The 22234-nt window shown below is 51.1% G+C and overlaps 1 protein-coding gene across 1 annotated transcript in view; it reads right to left on the bottom strand.

Moving 5' to 3' along the window:
• Positions 1-5017: 5017 nt before the first annotated feature.
• The window catches only part of Atoh8 (atonal bHLH transcription factor 8), a 31202-nt gene continuing 13985 nt past the window's right edge, over positions 5018-22234 (bottom strand). Inside the window, exon 3 of the mRNA XM_034511295.2 lies at positions 5018-5975. Coding sequence (XP_034367186.1) covers positions 5970-5975 — 6 coding nt within the window. The 3' untranslated portion in view covers positions 5018-5969. The remainder of the gene's footprint in view (positions 5976-22234) is intronic.

The raw sequence follows: 22234 nt of genomic DNA on the forward strand, positions 1-22234 counted from the left end.
CTAGGCGAGGGGTGAGGTGGGCAGGATCCTTCGGGCTCACTGCTCAGCCCCTACTACCATGGCAGAGAGCAAGCCAGGTGCGTTCTTCCTGCCTAGGCTGCCTGGCTGAGCCAGAGAGCCACAAAAGTCACTGTGCTATGAACAAGGAGAGGGTCCTGGAAGGCCCAGAGGGAATGAAGGTGAGGTCTAGGGTCTGAGGAAATGGCCTTCATCCAGAATATAAGGATGAGCACTTCTTTTAAAATTATTCCTTTTTTTTTTTTTTTTTTTTTTTAATTTAGGAGATGGGCTTCTTGTTTTGGTTTGGTTTGGTTTGGTTTGGTTTGGTTTGGTTTGGTTTGGTTTGGTTTGGTTTGGTTTGGTTTGGTTTGGTTTGGTTTGGTTTGGTTTGGTTTGGTTTGGTTTGGTTTGGTTTGGTTTGGTTTGGTTTGGTTTGGTTTGGTTTGGTTTGGTTTGGTTTGGTTTGGTTTGGTTTGGTTTGGTTTGGTTTGGTTTGGTTTGGTTTGGTTTGGTTTGGTTTGGTTTGGTTTGGTTTGGTTTGGTTTGGTTTGGTTTGGTTTGGTTTGGTTTGGTTTGGTTTGGTTTGGTTTGGTTTGGTTTGGTTTGGTTTGGTTTGGTTTGGTTTGGTTTGGTTTGGTTTGGTTTGGTTTGGTTTGGTTTGGTTTGGTTTGGTTTGGTTTGGTTTGGTTTGGTTTGGTTTGGTTTGGTTTGGTTTGGTTTGGTTTGGTTTGGTTTGGTTTGGTTTGGTTTGGTTTGGTTTGGTTTGGTTTGGTTTGGTTTGGTTTGGTTTGGTTTGGTTTGGTTTGGTTTGGTTTGGTTTGGTTTGGTTTGGTTTGGTGGTTTGGTTTGGTTTGGTTTGGTTTTTCCAGACAGGGTTTCTCTGTGTAGTCCTGGCTGTCCTGGAACTCACTCTGTAAATCAGGCTGGCCTGGAACTCAGAAATCCGCCTGCCTCTGCCTCCCAAGTGCTGGGATTAAAAGTGTGTGCCACCACCACCTTAACAAGACTTTTTTTTTCTTTCCTTCCACTCAGGCTGTCAGGCTTGACCTGCTGAGCCATCTGCTGGCTTGGTGAGCTCTCCCTTTTTGTTTTAACCTCTCTGGATAGCCTCTCTTCCCCTCTCCACTTCCTTCTCCCTCCCTCCCTCCCTCCCTCCCTCCCTCCCTCCCTCCCTCCCCCTCTCCTCTACCCTCCCCCTCTCCCTTTACTCTGTCTCTCTTTGTCTATCTCTCTTCTTCCTCCTCCCTGCAACCCTCCTCTCCCCCTCCTCCTCTTCCTCCTCCACCTCCTTCTCTTCTTCTCTGCCCAAAGTCTAATCTCACAGGAGCAGAACAGGCTTCCTCTTGAGAAGTGGTGGCCTCTGACACCATGACTTACTAGTGCCATGTGGGGAGTTTTAATCTGAGTCCAGAACAAGAAAAAGACATTTAAAGATCTGGATGGGACATCAATTAGCTTAGGAGGGGGACCCCAGAGGTCATGAGGTCACTCACTGTCTGCTTGTGCTCAAGAGGGCCACCATGGTCTGACTAGAATGAAGCCAGCCCCTTAGGATCCCGGAAGGACCTAGATTGCTCTCATGTCACTGAAGCCTTTTCTCATTCTCTATAGGGACATGGTGTCTTCCAAGGGACCCTTATCCCTTTAGTCTCCATGTGTGCTCCCACAGAGGGCTCCATGGGAGAGGTGCCGACAAGGATAGTCACTAACACAGCTATAGTATTAGAACCCAGTAGGAGCTACAACCTCCTGGCCAGCTGCTTCCTCAGGCTTGGCTCCTGGGTCTTGTCCCACAAACCAAGGAAGGTAACCCCGAAAGATCACTCCGGAGCTGAGCTGCAGGACCAGCAGGACCAAGTGTTCTGTGGGATCTGAAGACATGGAGGCTAGGCAAGTACTCTAACCACTGAGTGGCATCCCCAACCTCATAGTGGAATTTGGGGAAAGATTCTCTGCTTACTGCTTATATAAGCTTGAGGCGTGCTCTATTCACAAAGTCAGAGGTCTCTCCTGCAGGACTTTCTGGGCCTTAGTGAAGGGCTGTGGTCCCAGGATCTTTGATCATTGAGTTCTATAGTCTTAAAGGGCCTAAGTCATCTTAGTGCTACTTGCCAAATACAGTATTTGGCTTCTTGGTATTGTCTCACACCCAAACAGGCACTGAGATGGTTGTGAAGCCGTGCTCTGACTTTTATTTTGAAAATAAGGAGCAGCATTATTATTCTAGGTGTTCAAAAGGAAACATGGAGATGCCTGCACTTGGTGACTGGAAGCATCTCGTGTGTGTGTGTGTGTGTGTGTGTATCCCAGGCTTGTCTCTAACTCACTAAGCAGCCAAGAATGACCTTGGACTTCTGTTCCTCTTTCCGCCCCCCCCCCCCCGCCCCCCACCCCCAGAGTTGGGATTACAAGCAGGAACTACCTCATCAGTGTTACGTGTTGCTGGGGACCTAACCCCAGGCATCATGGGTGCTAGACAAGCAATCTACCAACTGAGCTCGCTCCCAGTCCCTAGTCCTGTATTACTATTTCCAGAAAAGTATGGGGGGGGGGGGTTAGAGATAGCTTAGTGGTTAGGAAAGCTTACTGTACAAACATGAGGACTGGAATTTGGACCCCAGAACCTATAAAATGTTGGGCATGGTCTGGGATGCTTGCACACCAGCATTGACTGGGGCAAACAGGAAGACATTGGGACTGAAAGTTCCAGGTTCTCTGGGAGGCCCTGTAGTAAAGAAACAAGGTGCACAGAACATGCAACACTCTCCTTAGGGCTCCCCACACACCTGCACATACACATATACCGTGCACACATACATATACACACATGCACATACATACGTGCACACAGGCACATGTGCACACATGTGTACACACACACACACACACACACGTGTGGTGCAAATTTTATGCCTGTGTGTGTATGTAAGGGGAATTTTGGGGGAACTTCTCATTTTAAGGCTGGAAATGCAATCCCAGAAGATGAAAGCATACTTACTGTCTGTGGGCCAGATGACTTTGAAGACAGTTTAAGGCATGGTCTTGGCTGGTCCTGCGTGCTGGGGAGGGGTATCCTTTGCCGTCTCCCTTTCTCCCCTCTGTAACCCATCTGCTACCTCTGAACCAGTCCTTGGGTACAGGGTACCCGGGGGCGAGAATGTTGCTGATCCAGAGAGCACCTCAATCCTTCTGGAGACAAGACCTGGGCCCCCACTCAGATGAGGCAGGGGACTAGCCATGCTAGCTACCCTCCTACCTCATGGCCCATCCATTGGTCACCATACATTACAGTTCTAATGTTTTGGGTCTGGAACATCAGAATAAAGGAAAAGCCTCGATTTTGGCGGCAGCTTTAAGACAACCTAGGGTGAGTCAGAGCCCAGAAATGCATCGTCGGGGAAGTTACAACTGCTGGAGATATAATGGGAAGGGCTCCATAAATGGGGGTGTCAAGGCAATGCCCTACTCATTGTGATTTGTAAATGTAGACTTTATCGCAAACAACAAAAACTAACAGCTCTCCACACTGCTGCCTTGTATGGGCCCTGTTTCAGGGACACGGGGTAAAGACTTGGCCAGGAGAGGTAGCTGAAGAAGAGGCCACAGGAAGCTGATCCGAGAGACCCAAGACAGAGATTTTGAGATGTTGGTCCCCTGAGAATTGTCAGGGATCTGGGATTTGAGTGGGCTGTGCCTGCTTCCCTAGGACACAGGGTGGGGTGATGTTTTTATTTGTATGTGAAAGGAAACTTGTACCCCGTGATAGAAAGGGGTGCACCTAGGTCATCCTGCTGCATGAATCCAACCTCTCAGCCCCAGAGTCTGGCTCAAGAAGAGAATTCCCAGGGGAGCCAGAGACCCGGCGGCAGACAGTGCACAGAGTTAGAACTGAAAGGAACTGTTTCCAGTGTCGCAAGCACAGGGCTCTAGAAAAGGACCTTGTTCCGTGGGAAACCACAGAAAAGGAGATGGGTGTGATTGAAGAGGAAGGACTGTTGGTCTTGAGATGGGACTCAGCACCCCAGCCAGAGTGGGAGCTGTATCCTGGGTAGAGGGTGTAGACTTCAGAGACGTCGGAGCAGCCTGCAGCATGCCTGTCTCTTTTTACCCCTTCTCCTCTTAAAAGATTTATTTTCTTTTTTAATTATGTGTCTGCAGTGGGTATGTGCATGTGGATAACGGATGCCCGCAGAGGCCCTGGATTCCCCAATTTCCAAGTCACAGACTGCTGTGAGCTGCCCACTGTGGGCACTGAGAAGCTAACTTGGGTCCTCTGCAAGAAGAGCAAGTGCTCCTAACCACAGCCATCTCTCCAAGCCCAGCAGGCCTGTCCTAACCTGAGCAGTTATACCCCGTCTGTGGCCAGGACCACAGGCAAGTGCTTATGCTGTGCTCTCCTGCAGCTCCTAGGAGAGCCCTAGCCATGGCTCTGTTTTTCAGTGTCTGTTCCTGGACATGGAGCTGAGTGTGACAAAGGGAGCCCCACTATCAGGACACCTCAGGTCTGCATTACTCACCACACACCCCCCCCCGTGCATTCCCTAACGCCCCAACAGTCCTTTCCTATTTCTTAGTGTATTTTCTTCCCCTCTCTCGTCTCTATCCTCTAAGATAGATAGTCATTCTAATGACCCACAAAATAAAGGAAAGTAACAAAGCCACCCATAAACATTATGCTGGGACTGGAAAGGACTTGAGAACACAGGGCTTAGAGCTAGGCTGTCCTGATTCAAGGACTGTCTCTGTCGATGACTGACTGTGTATCCTGGGGCCTTGTTTCCCTCATCTAGAAAATGACAGTAGTCATCACGGTCTCACAAAACTCACAGTGGGAGCTAAGTGAAGGACAGAGCTTCTCCTGTGACCTGGGCCAGTCGGCGCACAGTCTAGCCAGAGGCCACAACGGGGATCCCTCACCAACACGGAGTCTGAAGGACTCCCTGCTCCTCCCTCACAGTCCCCAGCTAATGACTGCCCAATGTCCTGCTCACCCCTGAGTTCATTCAACACACATGAGTCCTTTCTATGTTGCAGCTTTTACTTCAATTTGAAGCAGATGGTTGCACACAGATGTGAACAGCTTTGGCCTCTGGAGCACAAGGAGCAGGCCTTGGCTTTGAACGTGCCCCTTCCCCCACATACTGGCCGGTTCCTTCCCCTGGTCCCTTCCTCCCCAGCCGTCCTGCCTGGTCTATCCACAAGCAGTTGCTCTCTTATCTGCTAGCCTGAACCTGGCCACTGGGGAGGAGCACCTGGTGGGGCAGGATCTGAGAGCAAAGACCCTCAGAAAGATTTCCTTGGGACATATCCTGGGTGGAGTGTGGGGCAATATTGCTTCTTCAGTCTCCCCCTTTCCTCCTCTCTCAGGAGGCTTGGGCTCCAAGAAGGAGCAGGGACTCAAAAAAGGATGGGGAACAGGAGTCAGAGGCCTGGGTAGCTAACGGGAAGAGCCAGGAATCTCAGGCCCACCTTCTACCACCAGCCTCAAAGGCAACCCTCTGCTCAGGGCCCAGCACAGACAGAGCTCTGGCTTGGAGGGTTAAGTGCTTCTGAAGGTCACCAAATGCCCACTCCTTGCATGAGTTCCTGGCAGAAGTGCTAATCCATCTTTGGCTTGAGGTGGACTTGGTTGGGCAGCAATGGTGTGGTTTTGTGCTGTTGAGGCTGCACCCCATCGTTTCCTTGGACAATCTCTGTAGAATCTTTGGCAATAGCCAGCCCCACCAGGCAGAAGGCAAAATCTGAAGTAACCCTGGGAGGCTGGAGGACATCAGGAGACTGGGAGGGAGGCTGGCGGCCCTTGTCCTGGTCCTAAGTGCCCCTGAGAGATGGTACATGGGCTGAGTATCTGGTAGCATCTTGAAGAAGACAAGGAATGAGGCTGGTTGTCTCCTGGTGGTCTCAGCTTTCTCCTCAGGCCTGACTGGGAAGAGACTCACAGTGGTGTCCGTGGTCTAGCCCGTGGCAGGTCACTCCTGAAAATCAAAAGAAAAAAATGTTTCAGCATTATCCCTATTCATCCCTGAAGTTGGATGCCAACGCTCACAGGACATTCTCTCAATTGTCATGGCTTCCCACAATGGGACATTAGGTTTATATTGTCCAGGTAATGCTTCAGTCAAATAGCGCCAGATTTAGACCCAAGACTAGCAATCCTTATAGAATACACTGTCCCTTTGTCCCCACTGAATTCTGCTGCCTTGAGGATGCCAAACCCTTTTAATCCCAGGGACACCTGGTGCTGATGTCATGAACCCCAGAGTCACACCTCTGAGGGATATCAGAGTCAGCCCTCTACTATGGGGTGCTGGGATGGGGGAACAGCAGGGCTTCCCTGCAGGTTGGTTGGTTCCCATGGCAATAACTGTCTGTCCATCACTTTTACCATCTCCCTGCCCTGTTCAGACAAGCGCATGTCATCACAAGTTGTGAGACCTACTATAGCTGTGGCCTGTCACCCGACAGCTGGGACACCTGACACGGTCACATCTTAGGTCACAGTCACGGGCTTAAGTCACATCCTTAGCCTCTGACATATGGCTCAGATGAAGGAAACCAATGATTCAGTCCCTCCTTTATTTTATATGCAGAAATGAGAACGGACCTGTAGAATCTTCACCCAGAAAACAACAGAATTCTATGTATGTGAACATCGTGAGGTGGAAACACAGAGGGCCTGGAGTCCTTACTGTCTTGCCTTCACTGAGGCACCTGGGACATCTTGAGAACCATGAGTTAGTGGGTCAGGCCAAGGACACAGTGGGGCACCAGCCCTGGAGGATGGGGGATAGTCAGAATGAGTGCAGAGACTCATGAGGGATGCAAGAATCCATGCAGAACATGGAAACGGTATGCAGAGACCTTGGTACAACACACCTCTTGGTTCTGCGAGAATCCTGAGCAAGCAGTTCTGATGGTGTTAAAGCAAATCATCTTTCAGGCGTCGCTGACATGCTAGGGCCCTTCTCACATTCCGAGTCAAGGGTGAGCCACTGCAGGCAAAACAGGGACTGAGTGCTTCACACCAGCAGTGTCGGGAGTTGAACCCAGATCAGCCCTGCTTCTCCTACTAACAGAAGCTGTCCCTACTGAAGCCTGCCTTTGAACAGCAAGCGGGAAGGAGCCAAACCATGGAGGGCTGCTAACCACAGACCTTTGTATGTCTTGCCTTGGAGGCCCCAGGACACTGACAGGAACATAGCCAAGATGTGGTCCAAGATCCAAAATAAGAGGTTGGAGCCAGGCTGGATACAGGGTCCAAGCAGGGTGAGTGAGCCAGGCCATGGGGGAGGAAGGCTGTCCTGCTAATAGTGGCTAAGCAGGGGGAAAGGAAAAGTGAGAGGCCGGCAGGATCTTGATGTGGTAAATCCCAATCTTACATTCTCCTGGCCCATTGTGCATGGCTGACCCCAACAGGGATCTGCTTTTTGTTACTGAGTCTGAGAAGAAGGATTAAGAGGCAGAAGGAAAACCCATGGGGATGGCACTGGGTCTGTGGTCCACAGCATGGTTTACAACCACGTCATCCAGCAGTGGCTGCCTAGGCGGGCCCTGCCATAGACTGGGGATGGAGCTCCTTCTTCATCCAGCTTGACTATGGTCTCAAGAAGGAGTGGAAGGCTGGGACCCTTCTCCTAGTCCACACTGTGAAGGTGGCCAGAGCAGCCTGGCTCCAGCTACAAACCCAGACAGTTTTCAGACTGAGCTCACAACTGATGTCCAGCTGCACATATCCCCCAGACCAGCAAAGGAAGCCGAAGCTAGCTTCAGTGTTCAGTTGGTTTCTTCCTCTGGACCAACCAGCTGTGGCAGAGGGTACGGAAGCAAACACAATTGCCTACTGTTGCTTTTGGCTATTCCAGCATGCCCAGTTTGATTGCTGTGGTCCGGTCAGTGTGGCAGAATGGATGAGATCATCACAAGGTCACCCTTCCACCTGTCTCCTCATCTGGGGATGACACCAGCCCCACGGGGGCCAGTGGATGGCTCTGTTCACTGCTGTAGCCCAGCACCCAGCACAACTCCAAGGTGCCCTCCAGACACAACCCCACGTCAGTCCCAGGCTTTACTGCAGCTCTCTCGTACCACAGCGTTCCTCCACTCTCAGGTAGAACTATGTAACTATGTAACTATGTAACTATGTAACTATGACTGCCCTTAGAGATGTTTCCCCTGTAACCCTGAGAGATCTGGGTCAACTCCTTGTCCCTTAGTTTGCTTCTCCCTCTCCCTCCTCTGACCATGCATCTCTCTGCCCTTAAGTCTTTTCCTCTCTTCTCTTGACCACTTGTATCATGCAGGATAGTTGGACCACTTTGGGGACATTAAAAATTAACTAAGCCAGGGAGATGGCACAAAGAAAAAAGGTGCTTGCCACCAAGGCTGGTGACTAACCTAAGTCTATCCCTGAAACTACATGATAGAAAGAGAAATGACTTTCACAGGTCATCCTCTGACTTTCATGTATGTGCCAGTGCACACACACATACACATGTATACACACACACACACACACACACACACACACACACACACACACACACACGTACACAAAATACATAAGCCCTATGTGTGAACATTTTGCCTGCATGCATGTTTGGGCACCACAGGCATGCCTGGTGCTTACAGAGGCCAGAAGGAGGCGCCGTATCACCGGGAACTGGAGTTGTAGATTGTTGTGAGTCACCATGTGGTGCTAAGAACAGAAGCCAGGTCCCCTGTGGGAGCAACCACAGAGCCATATCTCCAGTCTCCATCTTCCCCTCCTAATTTTAAAAATATTCATTGTTCATCTGCAGTGTCTACTTTAACCTACTTAACCTTTTTTCACACTATTTTCAAAATTGTCCATTTTTCTACATCTAGCAATCTGGATAGCTTTCAACAGGTGTGAAAAGAGACCCAGTGAATTTAAAACGTGGATGGTAATTTTTTTTATTATATTCCAGAAAGAGCAGGCAGACTTCAAGCATCTTTTAAAAACTAAAATGCAATAGAAAAGCAGAGAGGTGGGAGAATTCTACGAGAGCCACAGTGAAGGTGTCTTTCAGCCTTCCATGTTGGCTGCTACTGCTGCAGTCAGGGGAAATGCAGGCCCTGGGCTGGCCAGTTAAGCTCTCCAACTAAGCCTCACTTTCCTCATTTAAAAATGTTATTTATTTGGGGGGGGGGGGGAAACAGGAGGGGCACCACAGAAGATGACTTGCAGAAGCTGGTTCTCTCCTTCCTCCTGGTTTGGAACCCAGATCTTAAGGCTTGGAGGCGACTCACTCAGAATGCTGAGCTGGCTCCTTGGCAGAGCTCACCGCCTCTATCTTTAGTGTGTGCGGGTATGTGCATGCAGGGCAGCTGAAGTCAGAGAGCAACTGTTGCTGAGCCAGGATTTATAGGCTTGTTCTGAGTTCATGAGCTTCTGACCTCCAGATTTCCAGAGAACTGGAAACAGGCAAGAGTCAACCCATCTCCAGCTACTCTGTCCTACCCAACCTGGACACCATGAAGCTGACAGAGAGTTCAGGATCAAGATGTGACAGGACCATGATGGGAGTCTGACAGGACCATGATGGGAGTCTGTCCATCCCTGTGTCTTAGCTGGGAGGATCTTCAGAGCTCCTGAGCACCTAACAGCAGGCATCAAAGTCATAGACAAAGCCTGTGAGTCTGACAGCCAGGCTGGGGAAAACCTATTCAACCAGTTGTAGTGAGGTGCTGTCACATACTGGGTTGGGTGGTGACAGACACTTGAGTTGAAGGCCCTGCCCTGCTTCCTGTCTCATCTCATGGGAAAGCTATCAATGCTGTTCAGTCCCGTGTCCCCCAGTGCTGTTACCCAAAGAGAAAGGCGTCATCCTGGATTCTAGGCTAGTGTGTGTAACCCACAGGTCCCAGGCCCTGAGACTGAGATTACTGGATCCAGCAGGGCAAACCCTTCATTTGCTGAAGACACTGATTCAGGCCAAACATCTAGGCCAGAGAGTGGCACAGAGAGGGACTTTCCCAGCAGTACGCTGACAGTTGCTAGCTAAACAGTTGCTAAGTGCTGGAAGCTGAGGGCAGGTGGCTGGCAAAACCCCTCCCTGTGCTGATGTGTCAACGGTAGAGCTAAATCGCAGGCAGCCAGAGCCAGCATTCATTGCTACCGGCTCTACGGACTGATAGAAATACCCTACCCATGAACATACAAACTCCAGCTTGCAGACTATGGCTTCTGTCTTTTCTGCCTCCTTACAGAATATGGAAGGTCGGTTCAGATCCACCCTCTCAGCCCACCCGCTCCTCCTACCTGGAAAGGGTGAGCTGCTGCTCCCAAAGCACTTAATTCCCAGTCCCCCACCCCCATCTTTCTGGGCAGCTCACCCGTCCACCTGCCCACCCCTCCCAAGGGGCACTGCCTGAGGCACCCCGATCTTCCCACGGCCTGGCAGGAAAAGTGAGGACTGAGGCTCACTGCTATCTTTTTAGAAAAGTGACCATGTGCCAGGAACCTCACTTCATTCCCTTGCTCACACTGACAGAGACAAGCCTTGGCAAATGTGTGTCACTGTGTCCCATTCAGCAGACGAAGACATGGAAGCCTGCGCGGTCACCCTGTGCTACTGGAGCTGCATGGACAGAGCCTGGACCCTGGCAGTCCTGACAAGCCAACTTCTGACACATGCCATCTTTGAGCCAATTAAACAGGTAGTGACAGTGATGAACAGAGAGAGATTTATTAACGAGGGCCACGGTAGGCAGAGGAATGGAAAAGAGGTTCCGCGGCCCCCAAAGGGTACTGACAGGAAGTTAGAGAGGGCTGGAGGTGAGCGCAATAGAGCGGTCCTGTTTAATTTGTAGTTCATCGTTACCTCAGCTCCATTCTCTCTTGGAAAAGTGATCTGGCAAGCTGTCAAAACTGTGTGAAATCTCTTCCTGGGAGACAAGGCTCCAGCCTTTTCCTTCTCCTGGCTGGGAGTTTGAGAGACCTGGCACCCAAAGTTAGGACCAGAGCCTACAAGAAGCCCCCAGGGCCTGCAGGGGACTGCTACGCCATGCTGACGCCTCTTCTCTGGCTGCCGATCTGTTTCTCTCTCAGAGCTGTGTCTGTGTCTCCTGAGCCAACTCTTTCTTGGCTTCTTTTATGTTTGTCTCTCTGTGTCTGTCAGTCTTTCTTGGTATGGTGCCCTGTCAGGGCAGGGCTGGTCCAGGCAAGGCTATGGGGCACAGCAGCTGCAGCTTCCCAGTTGTCTCCAGTCCTAAAGGCTCCCTCCTGGCAGCCCTCAGGGTTCGGGACTGTTCCCTGAAGCACCGGGCTGCAGAGAAACAGAGCTGGGTGGACAGAGCCCAGACAAGAGGAAAGGCCTCCTCAGTCCTCAGTCCTCAGTCTTCCTAAGTGGGTCTGACCCCACAGACACCCCAGATGTGTATGCACACCCTAATCTCTTTCTTTCTCCTACCAGGAGACAACTGGGGAAATCCACATTTCTTGGGGCTCGGTGTTTTTATAGTTTGGCAGATAACGTGTCTCTTGGAAACAGTGTCTCTTAGAGACAGCCGTCCCCAACATATCAGTAACTCCCCTTGCCTCACATCACGCTTGTAGGGTGCAGCAGACCCTACAGGGTGTGTGGACCCTAACCCTGACCTACAGACCTCGTCTCTTCACTAGTGAAGAGTCCCTGAGCCCGAGATGCATCTCTGCATCTCTCTGCATCTCTCAGCATCTCTCAGCATCTCTCAACACCTCCCCTTCATAATCCTTCTAGCAAAGTGGCAACAGGGGCAAGGAGGCAATACCAGGTAAACCAATCCATGCTGGCCAGAAGGCCTCGGCAAAACCTCAGTCTGTACCCAGAAGACACGTGAGGGAGCCTGCCATGCGTGGAGCAGCACCACTGGAGCATGCATGTGTGCCTGTGCGTGCGGGTGTACACCAGTATGTGTGCCCTGTGTGTGTACCCGTGTGTGTGTGTGTGCCCGTGTGTATGTGTCTGTGTCCGCCTGTGTCTGTGTGTGCACGTGTGTGTGTGTGTGTGTGTGCATGTGTGTGTGTGTCTGTGTCCGCCTGTGTCTGTGTGTGCCCGTGTGTATGTGTGTGCACGTGTGTATGTGTGTGCACGTGTGTATGTGTGTGTGCACGTGTGTGTCTGTGTCCGCCTGTGTCTGTGTGTGCACGTGTGTGTGTGTGTGTGCACGTGTGTGTGTGTCTGTGTCCGCCTGTGTCTGTGTGTGCCCGTGTGTATGTGTCTGTGTCCGCCTGTGTCTGTGTGTGCACGTGTGTGTGTGTTGCAGCTGGGAAAGGCAAGGATCCCCAAGCAACCCAAATAATCAAATCATTTCAGCAAAAGCAGTTGGAGTTCCATGCAAACACGGGAGGTGTTTTTTGGGGGGGGGTTGCTTCCTTAATTATTTACTTTTTGAGACAGGGTCTCACTAATATTCTGTGGTAGCCTCAAACTTGCCATACAGCAGAGAATGACACTGAACTTTCGTTTCTCCTGCCTCTGTCTCCCAAAAGCAGGTATGAGTCAAGATTCCTTGTTTATGTTATGCTGGGGGTCAAACTTGAACTTTTGACAAGCACGTTGGACAAACACTACCAACTGAACTATCCCTAGCTCGAAAATGCAGTTTTAACAAGAGATAGCCTTTCTCTTGTCCCTTCTAGTATCCTTAAGCCTGTGTCTTAGCTAGAATCTGGAACCACTGTGGGATGTGGGGACAGGTGGGGCTGCCTCTCACCAGGGCTTTTGATTCCTGTAAAAAGTTTGACTTTGTAAAAGGAGGTTCCAGCTACACTAAGGAAAGGCTGAGGTGAGGGAAATGACTCTTCCTTTCCTTTCATAGATGTCTGTGTGTGTGTGTGTGTGTGTGTGTGTGTGTGTGTGTGTGTGTGTGTGTGAGAGAGAGAGAGAGAGAGAGAGAGAGAGAGAGAGAGAGAGAGAGAGAGGCTGACGGAGACAAACCTACCCACAGGCAATATAATATGGAGGTTAACAGTGCCAACCAGTGGCATCAGAAAGTCTGTGTTTGACTTCTGAGATCCATTCCACCACCTGTACTTACTCAAGTCAGTTGACTCCTTCCTGGGCAACTCAAGGTCAAGGCCATGAGCCTCAGTCACTGAGCAGGTTCCTGGTCCCCGCCCCCACGGGACCCTTTGCCCCAATACTAAACGGCCTCTGCTTCCGGGTTCTTCACCACTACCATTTGTTCTACTGCTTCCCGAGCTGTGCGGCCCTGGTCACCTCTGTCCCTGCTCCCAGAGCTGGCCCAGCTGCAGCAGGTTGTTTCTGCTTTGCTGCTTCGATCCCAGGCACCCGGGAGTCCAGGTCATAAGGTCTGCATGTCAGCAACTACAACAAACTCCTGTCCAGTAGAGTCTCCTCTGCATGGCTAGCTGTCACTTCTGTGTCATTTAGCTCTGATCACCAGGGTGGGGGTCTCCGTCTGTTTTATTCATTGAAGTAATCCAAGAGCCAACATCAATGTCTGTCAGAGCAAGGCTGACACTTACTTAATCTTAAATGAAGGACAGGACCCTTTTCTACATAGGGATCTAAAATTTTACGGGCTGGAAATATAGCTCAGTTAGCAAGCGCTTGGCTAGCAGGCACAAAGCCCCAGTCCCGTGCCGAGAATGGCAGAAACTGGCTGGGTTGGAACCGTCTGTAATCTCAGCTCTAAGGACACAGAGACAGGAGGTCATGCTCCACTAGATAGCATATTTGCAGCCATCTTCATAGGTCAAAAAGAAAATACATAGCGAACCAGCGGTGGCACAGCCCGTAAGGCGTCCACCTGCAGAGGGCGAGGGGCCCGCTGCGCTCTCTCTCTACCCTGAGGGTTTGAATCCCGCTGGCTCCCGCGCGTCTCCTCCCGAGTCTCATGGGGGGGGGGGAAGAAAATACATATAAATAAAAATTAAAATTGCATATGTCCATAGAAGATAAAAAGTGGTTTAACCTTTGCAAATAACCTTTCTGGTACCAACCCATGTCCTTCCTGTTCAGGGTGTTAGGGACCAGGAGAGCAGCAGAGAGAGGTGTGAAGTGTTGCTACTGTGGTGGGAGGGCACTCCCAGAAGTGGCTGTCACCACCCCCAGATGGGCTCTGAGTAGCTTGTTCCTTGTGTTGGCACTCATGTGCCCAGCTCTGTGTCTCTGCCCTCCCTGCCACCATGGAGCCATTTCTATGGGTTCCTGATCAATGGGGGGCTTGTAAAAGCACCAACCAACAGCCTTCTGTTGGTATATCCTGCAGGAAACTTCCATCTGATCCTGACAGATCACACACACACACACACACACACACACACACACACACACACACACAGCTATCAACACAGAGAGAGAGATAGACTTGAGTTTTCTTCCTATATCAGAGTCATGTTCTTGGGAGACATCCCAGGCTAGTCCGACACTTGGCTTCTTCTGGCTACATTTCAGATGGAGCAGCCATGTTCTCCAGGACCCCTTCTGATTTCCCTTTGAGAAAACCTTTTCATAGCCATTGTGCCCTCCAGGCCCCTGTCCCCTGGACAGCTGTATCTGCATTTTAGGAGGGAGATGTTGTCCACTGAAAGCTAGTACCAGAGCTCAGGGCATGCACAAATAGCTGTGCTGAAATGCAGGCTCCTGGCCCCAGAACAGCACTAGGTGGTCCAGAGAGAGGTCTGCATCAAAGGGGTGGCAGTCGCCTGATGTACCACCCTGCTTGAGTCCTGCCCAGCTCGCCCCACCCTGCCGAGGCCATGGGTAAGACTTTGCGTCATCTCACGCCTGTAAATAATAGAAATCTCAAAGGGTGGTGGGATTTTTAAAAAATGGTGTGAGAGGATTTTGCAAACTGTAAACGCCTATTACCTGTAAAGAGGCATGAGGTCATTAGGGAGCTGGCCACCCACATTCTACGAACCTGACTGCCACCCGCTGAAGATGGGGCTGCGGCACCAGCTTTGTAAGGATATAGTTAAGATCAAAGAAGCTAGGGGAACAGTTTTCTGCCACTGTGACAGGGCTGTGACACGGGTTGGCTCCACTAAGAAGAAAAATACCCTGTCACAACTGGAGTCAACTCTCCTCCACTGGTCTCTGTGGGGACTACTCTGCTGCCCTCCCAGTGGACAAGCCCCGATGTTTGTCTCAGGTTCAAGAACAACTCCTCAGAGAAGGAAGGATATACACACACACACACACACACACACACACACACACACACACACACACGCAGAGATTGCACTAAAAAAAGCCTTCCTCCTGGTCTTGCTGAGAATGAAGCACATGAAGCTATGGCAGCCACACAAACAGGCTGTTCTACAGGGCCCATGAAAACACTGGAGTGGGGGTCCAGGAGGGCTTCCTGGAGAAGCTGAGCCTTTCACAGTGGTCAAAGTAAGACAGGGCTAGATCAGATGGCTGGGAACACAGTTTTAGCAAACAAGCATGTGCAAGAAGCCGGCGCTTCTGGCCAGGAGCTCTGTGAAAGCTGGGCTACAAGGAACAGGTGGCTGCCTCTAGGTCAACAGGGGTGGGGGTAAGGACAGTAGGGTGTTCTGTTGAGTCTGACCTATGCCTCTGGAGAATATGTGGGTGCTGGGATTGAACCCTGGGCCTCTGGAAGATGAGCCAGTGTTCTTAACCTCTGAAACTACTCTCCAGCCAAGCCTGAGACTCTTGAACAAGATCTCATGGTCTCTAAAGCACCACTGAAACCCTGACACCCCCACCCCTCTAGAAGCCACACAAGGAGGACCCAAGGGCTGGCGCCAAGCTCTTCTGGACATGAGATTAATGGTCCTGAAATTATGATAAAATAAACGTTTGGTCCTGCCCTGTCTGCCCAAGTGTAGGTGGGTGGAAAGCAGCAGGAAAGACAGAAAGAAGGGGGTGAAGGCTTTGAAGAAGGCACAGAAGAAACAAAAATGCATCATGCTCCAAAGACCCAAATGGGAGGCTTGGGGAAAGCAAGCTACTGGCAGTCACGTCATACTGCTAAGGGGCCTGCTGGCTCCGGGGTGTGAAGGGACATCAGGGAGGGAACCAATGACAGAGAAATGCAGGGAACTGAGGAAGCAAAGCCCTGCCCCTGGCCCAACCCCGGCACTGCACTAATACCCGAAGCACACCCTGGCCAACCCCTACCCAGCAGTCTTCACCCATTCCATCTCCGGAGGGTGCCAGGAAGACAGGAATCCCTGCTTCTCTCTTCTCATCCCAGCTGCCAGCCCCGCCCCAGGATCCCACGGCCCAGGACAGGCCACCTGGTGAATGTTCCCAGAAGGTGCCCAGATTCTGAGCAGACATGTCCCAGAAGCCTTTGGCGACAGTGGCGGCAGCCGGTTCTTTAAAAAGGCCTCACGTCATGCTGCAGTCAGCTGTGGGGGCCCAGGCACTGGGGTGTTTATGGCTACCACTGTTCTCCCAAAAGCTCCTCTGTGCCGCCCCTCAGATGAGCTAATGGATGTGTCTCCGTCTCTCTCCTCTGTCTTCTGCTGGTCTCACCCCAGCCCCTACAGACACAGTGCTTGCTTCTTCTGCAAGCTGGGGTCAGTCGGGATAACAATGGGACGACCTTCCAGCTCAATGCTACTATTTGGTTAGAATTCCAACAATGACAAGTTAGGACCAGGCTACACTTTTGGAGATGACCTCAGCAATTACAGGTCAGGAGCTGGCCACTCTGATCCGGACACACATGCACACACACATCTGGGTACACATGGCGGACAAAAGTTAACATCAGAATATCTTCCTCACTTACCTCTGCACAATATTTCCTTTCTTTTTTGAGCCAGGGTTTCTCCCTGAACCTAAGCCTTATCATGTCATTGACACATGCTGCCACACTCAGTTTATTATGAGTCTACTGGGGTGGGAGCTCTGGTCCTCACCTTTGCATCGCAAACACTTTACCTATCAAGCCATCTCCTCAGCTTCTGTCTTCCCATTAGACTCTCCGACCTTCTTGCTTGCCTGTCTCTTCCAGCCCAGAAGAAAGCAGTCACTTCCCACTAACCCCAGGATTAACAGCTTTGAGACAAAAAAAAAAAAAAAGTGCCAGTATCCTAAGAACTAATTAGGTGGCCCTCTCAGGTACTCCCAAGAAAGAAGAAATGACACCTGGAGTCAGAAGAGGAAGAAACAACACTGAAAGCAAACAAGGGGGTGTGGGGGGGGGAATAAAAACCAGAGATAAAAAGTCAAGAGCAAACAGCGGCGCCTGAGAAACACGAACTGCAGCCGCCAAGTTTTACGGCATCCAGCCCTGTTATTCATAAGCGAGTTTCCTCTCTCACAAAGAACCTTTTGCACGGTTTTCGCTGCTGCCTCCAAACCAGCTGCTCGCGCTGTTGTATCCTGAGTGATGATGAGGTTCTGAAAGGGCTTTCTGGGAACAGATGGCCAGGGGAGAGCTGGGGAATGTGCCAGCGGAGGGCCGGGCGAGCTGCCAAGGCCTGCGGTGACTGAGTTCTTGGGCTTCCAGCTCGCGTGCTTTCCCTGCCCTCTGCCCTCCGTGGCGCCAGCAGGCCTTCCCAGCGAGCGCTCGGAACATCTGGAGTCTGGGGTTGCCAGGAGGGGGGGCGGGCGGCCTGGGGGGGACCCGCTGTTCCTGCGGAGCTCCCATAGACTTGCAGGCAGGCCCGCCTCTCCCAGCAGCTAATCAAAACCACAGCACCGAATGGGAACCAGGCGGCGCTCCCAGCTGCAGCCGGAGGCCGCCAGGCGACTTAACCCGGTGTCAGGCCTCACTGGCGGCGCAGCCCTGGGGGTACTCTGATGACACCCCCCCTCCCCGCCCCGAATCCAGGCCCACCCCACTCCTTGCCACCACCAGCGGGCTATTGGCTCCCTGCAGCTAAATGGAACCTCCACGTGCTGCAGATGCCTATTTACATAAGGGCTCCAAGTGGGTATAGCACAGGACATAGCATGCGAGCTGGGGGGTGGGGGTCGGGGGCGCTCCTGGGCAATCTTCAGGGGAGAAAGAGCTTGCAAGTTTTCAACGAAAGAAAGGAAACCTACTTCCTAGCCTTAAGGCACATGGCTTTCTCTTGGCCTCAGTTTCCCTTCTGTGCAGTGGGGAGCAGGGGAATACTGTTTCTGACTCCAGGAGTATCACTGACAAGGGGGAAAGATGGTAGATACAGTGCTTGGTGCACAGTGTACCTCACCATATGGTTGGTGTCTGTTGATGGCGGTCTGTTTATTGGCATTCTTTTGAGCCAAATGTTGCCTAGATTTCTTGATACGGATCCACGCCCTTTGAAATCGAGGATTTATGGACTGGCTGCTTGCTGGCCTCACTTTAAAAGACAGGATCAGCGCTTCAGATTCAAGTGCTAGAGATGTGAGAATCCTAACTTGAAGGGTCCTCATCTGTCCAACCTGGGTATCTTCCCTTTCCCGAGATGCTCCTTCCTGGAGCTGGATACAAGCTTTCTCACTTTGTAACTGTACATTCGGAGATTCCCTTTCTGAAAAAAGGGCAGCCCCTTCTGACACAGGGTTTTGTTTAATCCCTTCAGCAAGGCAGAAAGGGAGGTATGATGTTCCTGCTTTATCCCGGGAGAGTCCTGGGGATCAAAGAGGTTAAGTAACAAGTCCAGGGTCACCAAGAAAGAAGTACAAATGCCAGGATTTAAAACCTTGTCTGGTCCCCAAGTCCTAAGTTTTGTTTACTTCACAATTAAGTATGCCAGAGAAGGCAGCACCCAGGATAGGTGTAGAGCTCTCGGGGGTGGGGTGGGGTCACCCCAACTCTACACAGACACCTTCTGAAGCATTCATATCCGAAGCACAGTGAGGCCTTGCAACAGCAACGGTTCTCATGTCTGATCATGCGGGGCAGTTGCTTTTTTCTCGCTCAAGGCTCTGAGTCTCTATTCACACCCACCACTACAGGGTGAAAGGCAGACTTCTGATCGGCAGAGCTGGGGTAGCAGCACCCCAGCCTCTACCCTACCTCAGACCACCCAAGTAACATCACAGGCCACTGCAAGGAAAGCCGGCAAGCTCACCTGGAGGCTCCCCAGCTAATGATCCCTCCAACCCAGGCCTTGGCAGACTTGTGGCCTGACGGTGTCAAATGGGAGAGGAGAAACAGCAGCTGAGAGGAGGGTCCATGTGGCGACAAACATCTATGTAATTGGAATGCCAGAAAAAATAAATTGCATCCATTTTTATGACTGGAAGGGAATTGGGTGGTGGTTTCCCACCCACCTCTCTTTTTTCCCAGCATAGATGGACTCCGCAGACTTTGAGAGCAAATGGCATTTAACTCAATGACTTAGCCTGGAGGATCTGGACTTGAAAGCACGCTGGCCTGCCTGAGTTCCATGTAATCAGTGCAAGCCTTACAGAAGACACAGCAACAGTGACCACTTATGTGGCGGGCTGAGGCAGACAAAGCGAGGTCAGTCGCCAGTGGGTGCTCAGGCCCACGAGGAGCTTGGGGAGCTGGACCCAGGCAAGGAGAGGCCCTTGAGACTGCCACACACAGTCAGGCTCTATGAATAGCCCACAAGAGGACAGTCCAGAGCTCAACCACCTACATAGGACAACCAAAGCTCACACTGACGCTTCTCTCTTCCCCACTGACAATCCCCCAAATAATCTGTCCCCAGAATTGACATTACACAACTCTATTATTCGACTGCCCTTCAAAAAACAGAACCTGGAACCCCACCTGCTATTGTAGAGTGAAAAATTATAAAGGCCATTTTATGAAATATGTGTAAATTTTTTGCCTTAGACCTTGGGCAGAAAAGCACCTGCCAGCAGGTTTGGGCCCATGTAATTAGTTACAGAGGAGGGGAAGTTACAAGACAAAGGCCTGTTAAGAACATCTCAGAAACTGCTGGCCAAGGGAGGAACTACACCCTGCCCCTATGGTACAGCCTACTAGTGTTTAAAAAAAAAAAGTAAAACAACCAATCCTGTGCACCCGCGAGAAAGTTCGCTTTTTCCCCACCCCGCTCATATATAAGCGCTAGACCCCTGAGCCACGAGGTCAGTCCCTCTATCCCCTATGTGAGATATGGGGATACGGGCTGGCCCAGAGCTCTGATTTAATAAACCACCTCATGTGCTTTACAGCAAGACAGTCTCTCGTGTGTCCTTTGGGTGCGTGCTATCCTGTGACTTAAGTGGACCTCCCTTCTGGGGAGTCCCGGACCTTTCACTAACTATCACCTCCCCTTCTCCCAGGTGGCAGTAAGCAGCAGAAGAATAAAGCTTTGCCTTAGGAGGTCACAGACTCCAGGCACCCACACTCAAGAGGCTCGTTCGTCTCCATTTCCTAAGCCCTACAAGGCCACATGGGCAGGCTGGCGCTCTGGGTTCCTCAATGGAGTGCTACTTACCCTACCATCTCATCCCACCCCACTGCTGTGATCAACTAAGGCAGGGCCTCAATGGCCATTCACTATCAGGCTCAAAGAACTCCATCGCTATCAGCAGGAGACACTATTACTGGATTATTTGTGATCTCTAGAAGAAAATGTTCTAGATTATTGGGGAACCAGCTCTCCTGTTCCCATAGGATGAGAAAGACTCACAGAAACCAGTTATTAAGGGACAGGTCTGTCCCCCTTCTTGTTCTCTGTCCTCCTTCTCTGAGAGGCCCTCAAAAGCTGCCACCATAGAAACAGGAGCTACAGAAGCGTGGCGCAGGGCCAGGTGCTTAGCTGCTCTCTCTGCAGCACGGCAGGCCTGGGACAGCTCTCCCCAGAGCTTTTCCTCCTGCAGTGCTGTCTCTCTGCTGAAGGGCCTCTAACAAGGCCCTCTGTACTGCTAGGGCTTATGCATTGGGTGAAAACTCAAAGCTAGACAGAAAGAATGGCTGCTGACAGGGTGTGACAGATAGAGACATGCAGCTGAGGTTTGGGGAGTGAGCAAAATTCAGTGCTGATTCTGTTCTTAATGCAGACCTAAAGTGGCAGGGTGGCTCATGGGGTGGGTGGATCAGAAACCCTGGACTCAGGCTCTCAAACCGATACCCTGAAGGAGGGTCACCCAGCCCCTCTTGGGAGACATGTTTGCTCACAGAGGCATCCTCCAGCTCAAACTGTCACCAGTCACATTGGCCAGGACCACCAGCATCTCAGGCAGAGCAGACATCTGCTCACAGACACATCAGTCTTCATCCATAGCCCCTAGGCCTCAGCCTCTTGCTGCCCTTCCTGGTGGTCTCACATCACAACGCTCTTTCTGCTTACGGCTTTGTGGGGTGTGGGAGGTTCACTCTGTAGCCAGGGTTGGCCCGAAATTCTTGGCAATCTTCCTGCCTCAGCTCCCAGAGTGCTGGGCTGGGATTACAGATATGAGCCACCTTGCTGGGCACCATGTAAGCCTTTAAACATGAGCTGAGTCAGGTGGCCCGTGTGATGCCTCAGAGGGTAAAGGCACTTGCCACCAAGCCTGATGAACTGAGTTTAATCCCTGGACCCTATGTGGGAGAAAGGGGAGAACCAGCAAGTTTTCCTCTGACGACCTCCACGAGCATAGCACACAGTCCCTCCCCGCCCCCATGAATTAATTTTTCTCAATGCAAATGAGTTGTAATGGGATTTCAACATGTGCCCTCAATTACATGTATTGGAAACTCAACTCCAAATCTCATGTGCCAATAATATGGAGGCCGGGACTTCTGGGAGTTAATTACATGACATGAGGTCATCAAGGTGGAGCTCTCATGACAGTACTGGCTTTGTAAGTGGGAGAGAAACTTCAGCTATCATGCTTGCTATCTGAATGTGATGCCCTTGACCGGGCAAGATTGATAAAGCAAGAAAGTCCTTATAAAAAACCAACACTGGACAGACTATTGGACTTCCCAGCCCCTGAACCAAAAGCTAAAATAAACCTCTGTTCTTTAGACACTGTCCGGCCTCTGGTGTACTAACAAAAGCAGAGGGTAACTATGAAGCTATCCCCAACAGACACATGAAAGGGCAAGCAACCAACCATGACTTGGCCTTGGTAGGAAGGCTGGGAGGTGAGTGTAGCCTGAGATGGTCATCTCGTTTTCCATGGAGGAACAGCAAGGGCCCCTAGTGTTTCTGAGTTGTCCATAAGCCAAGTGGAAAGCATACATTCCTGATGTCACTCAGAGCTTGGCAAATAGAGCCATGCACTCTATCTCAGGGCCTCCTGGAGGGTGATGCTGGTAAGGAAGCCCTAGGATGAAGCCCCGTGCTACTCCTCACCCAGAAAGGGCAAAGCAGATACCTGCATGGAAAATTCTAGATCTTAAATTC

Source organism: Arvicanthis niloticus, chromosome 9 (genome assembly GCF_011762505.2).
Source record: "Arvicanthis niloticus isolate mArvNil1 chromosome 9, mArvNil1.pat.X, whole genome shotgun sequence".
In the NCBI taxonomy this organism is placed as follows: domain Eukaryota; kingdom Metazoa; phylum Chordata; class Mammalia; order Rodentia; family Muridae; genus Arvicanthis; species Arvicanthis niloticus.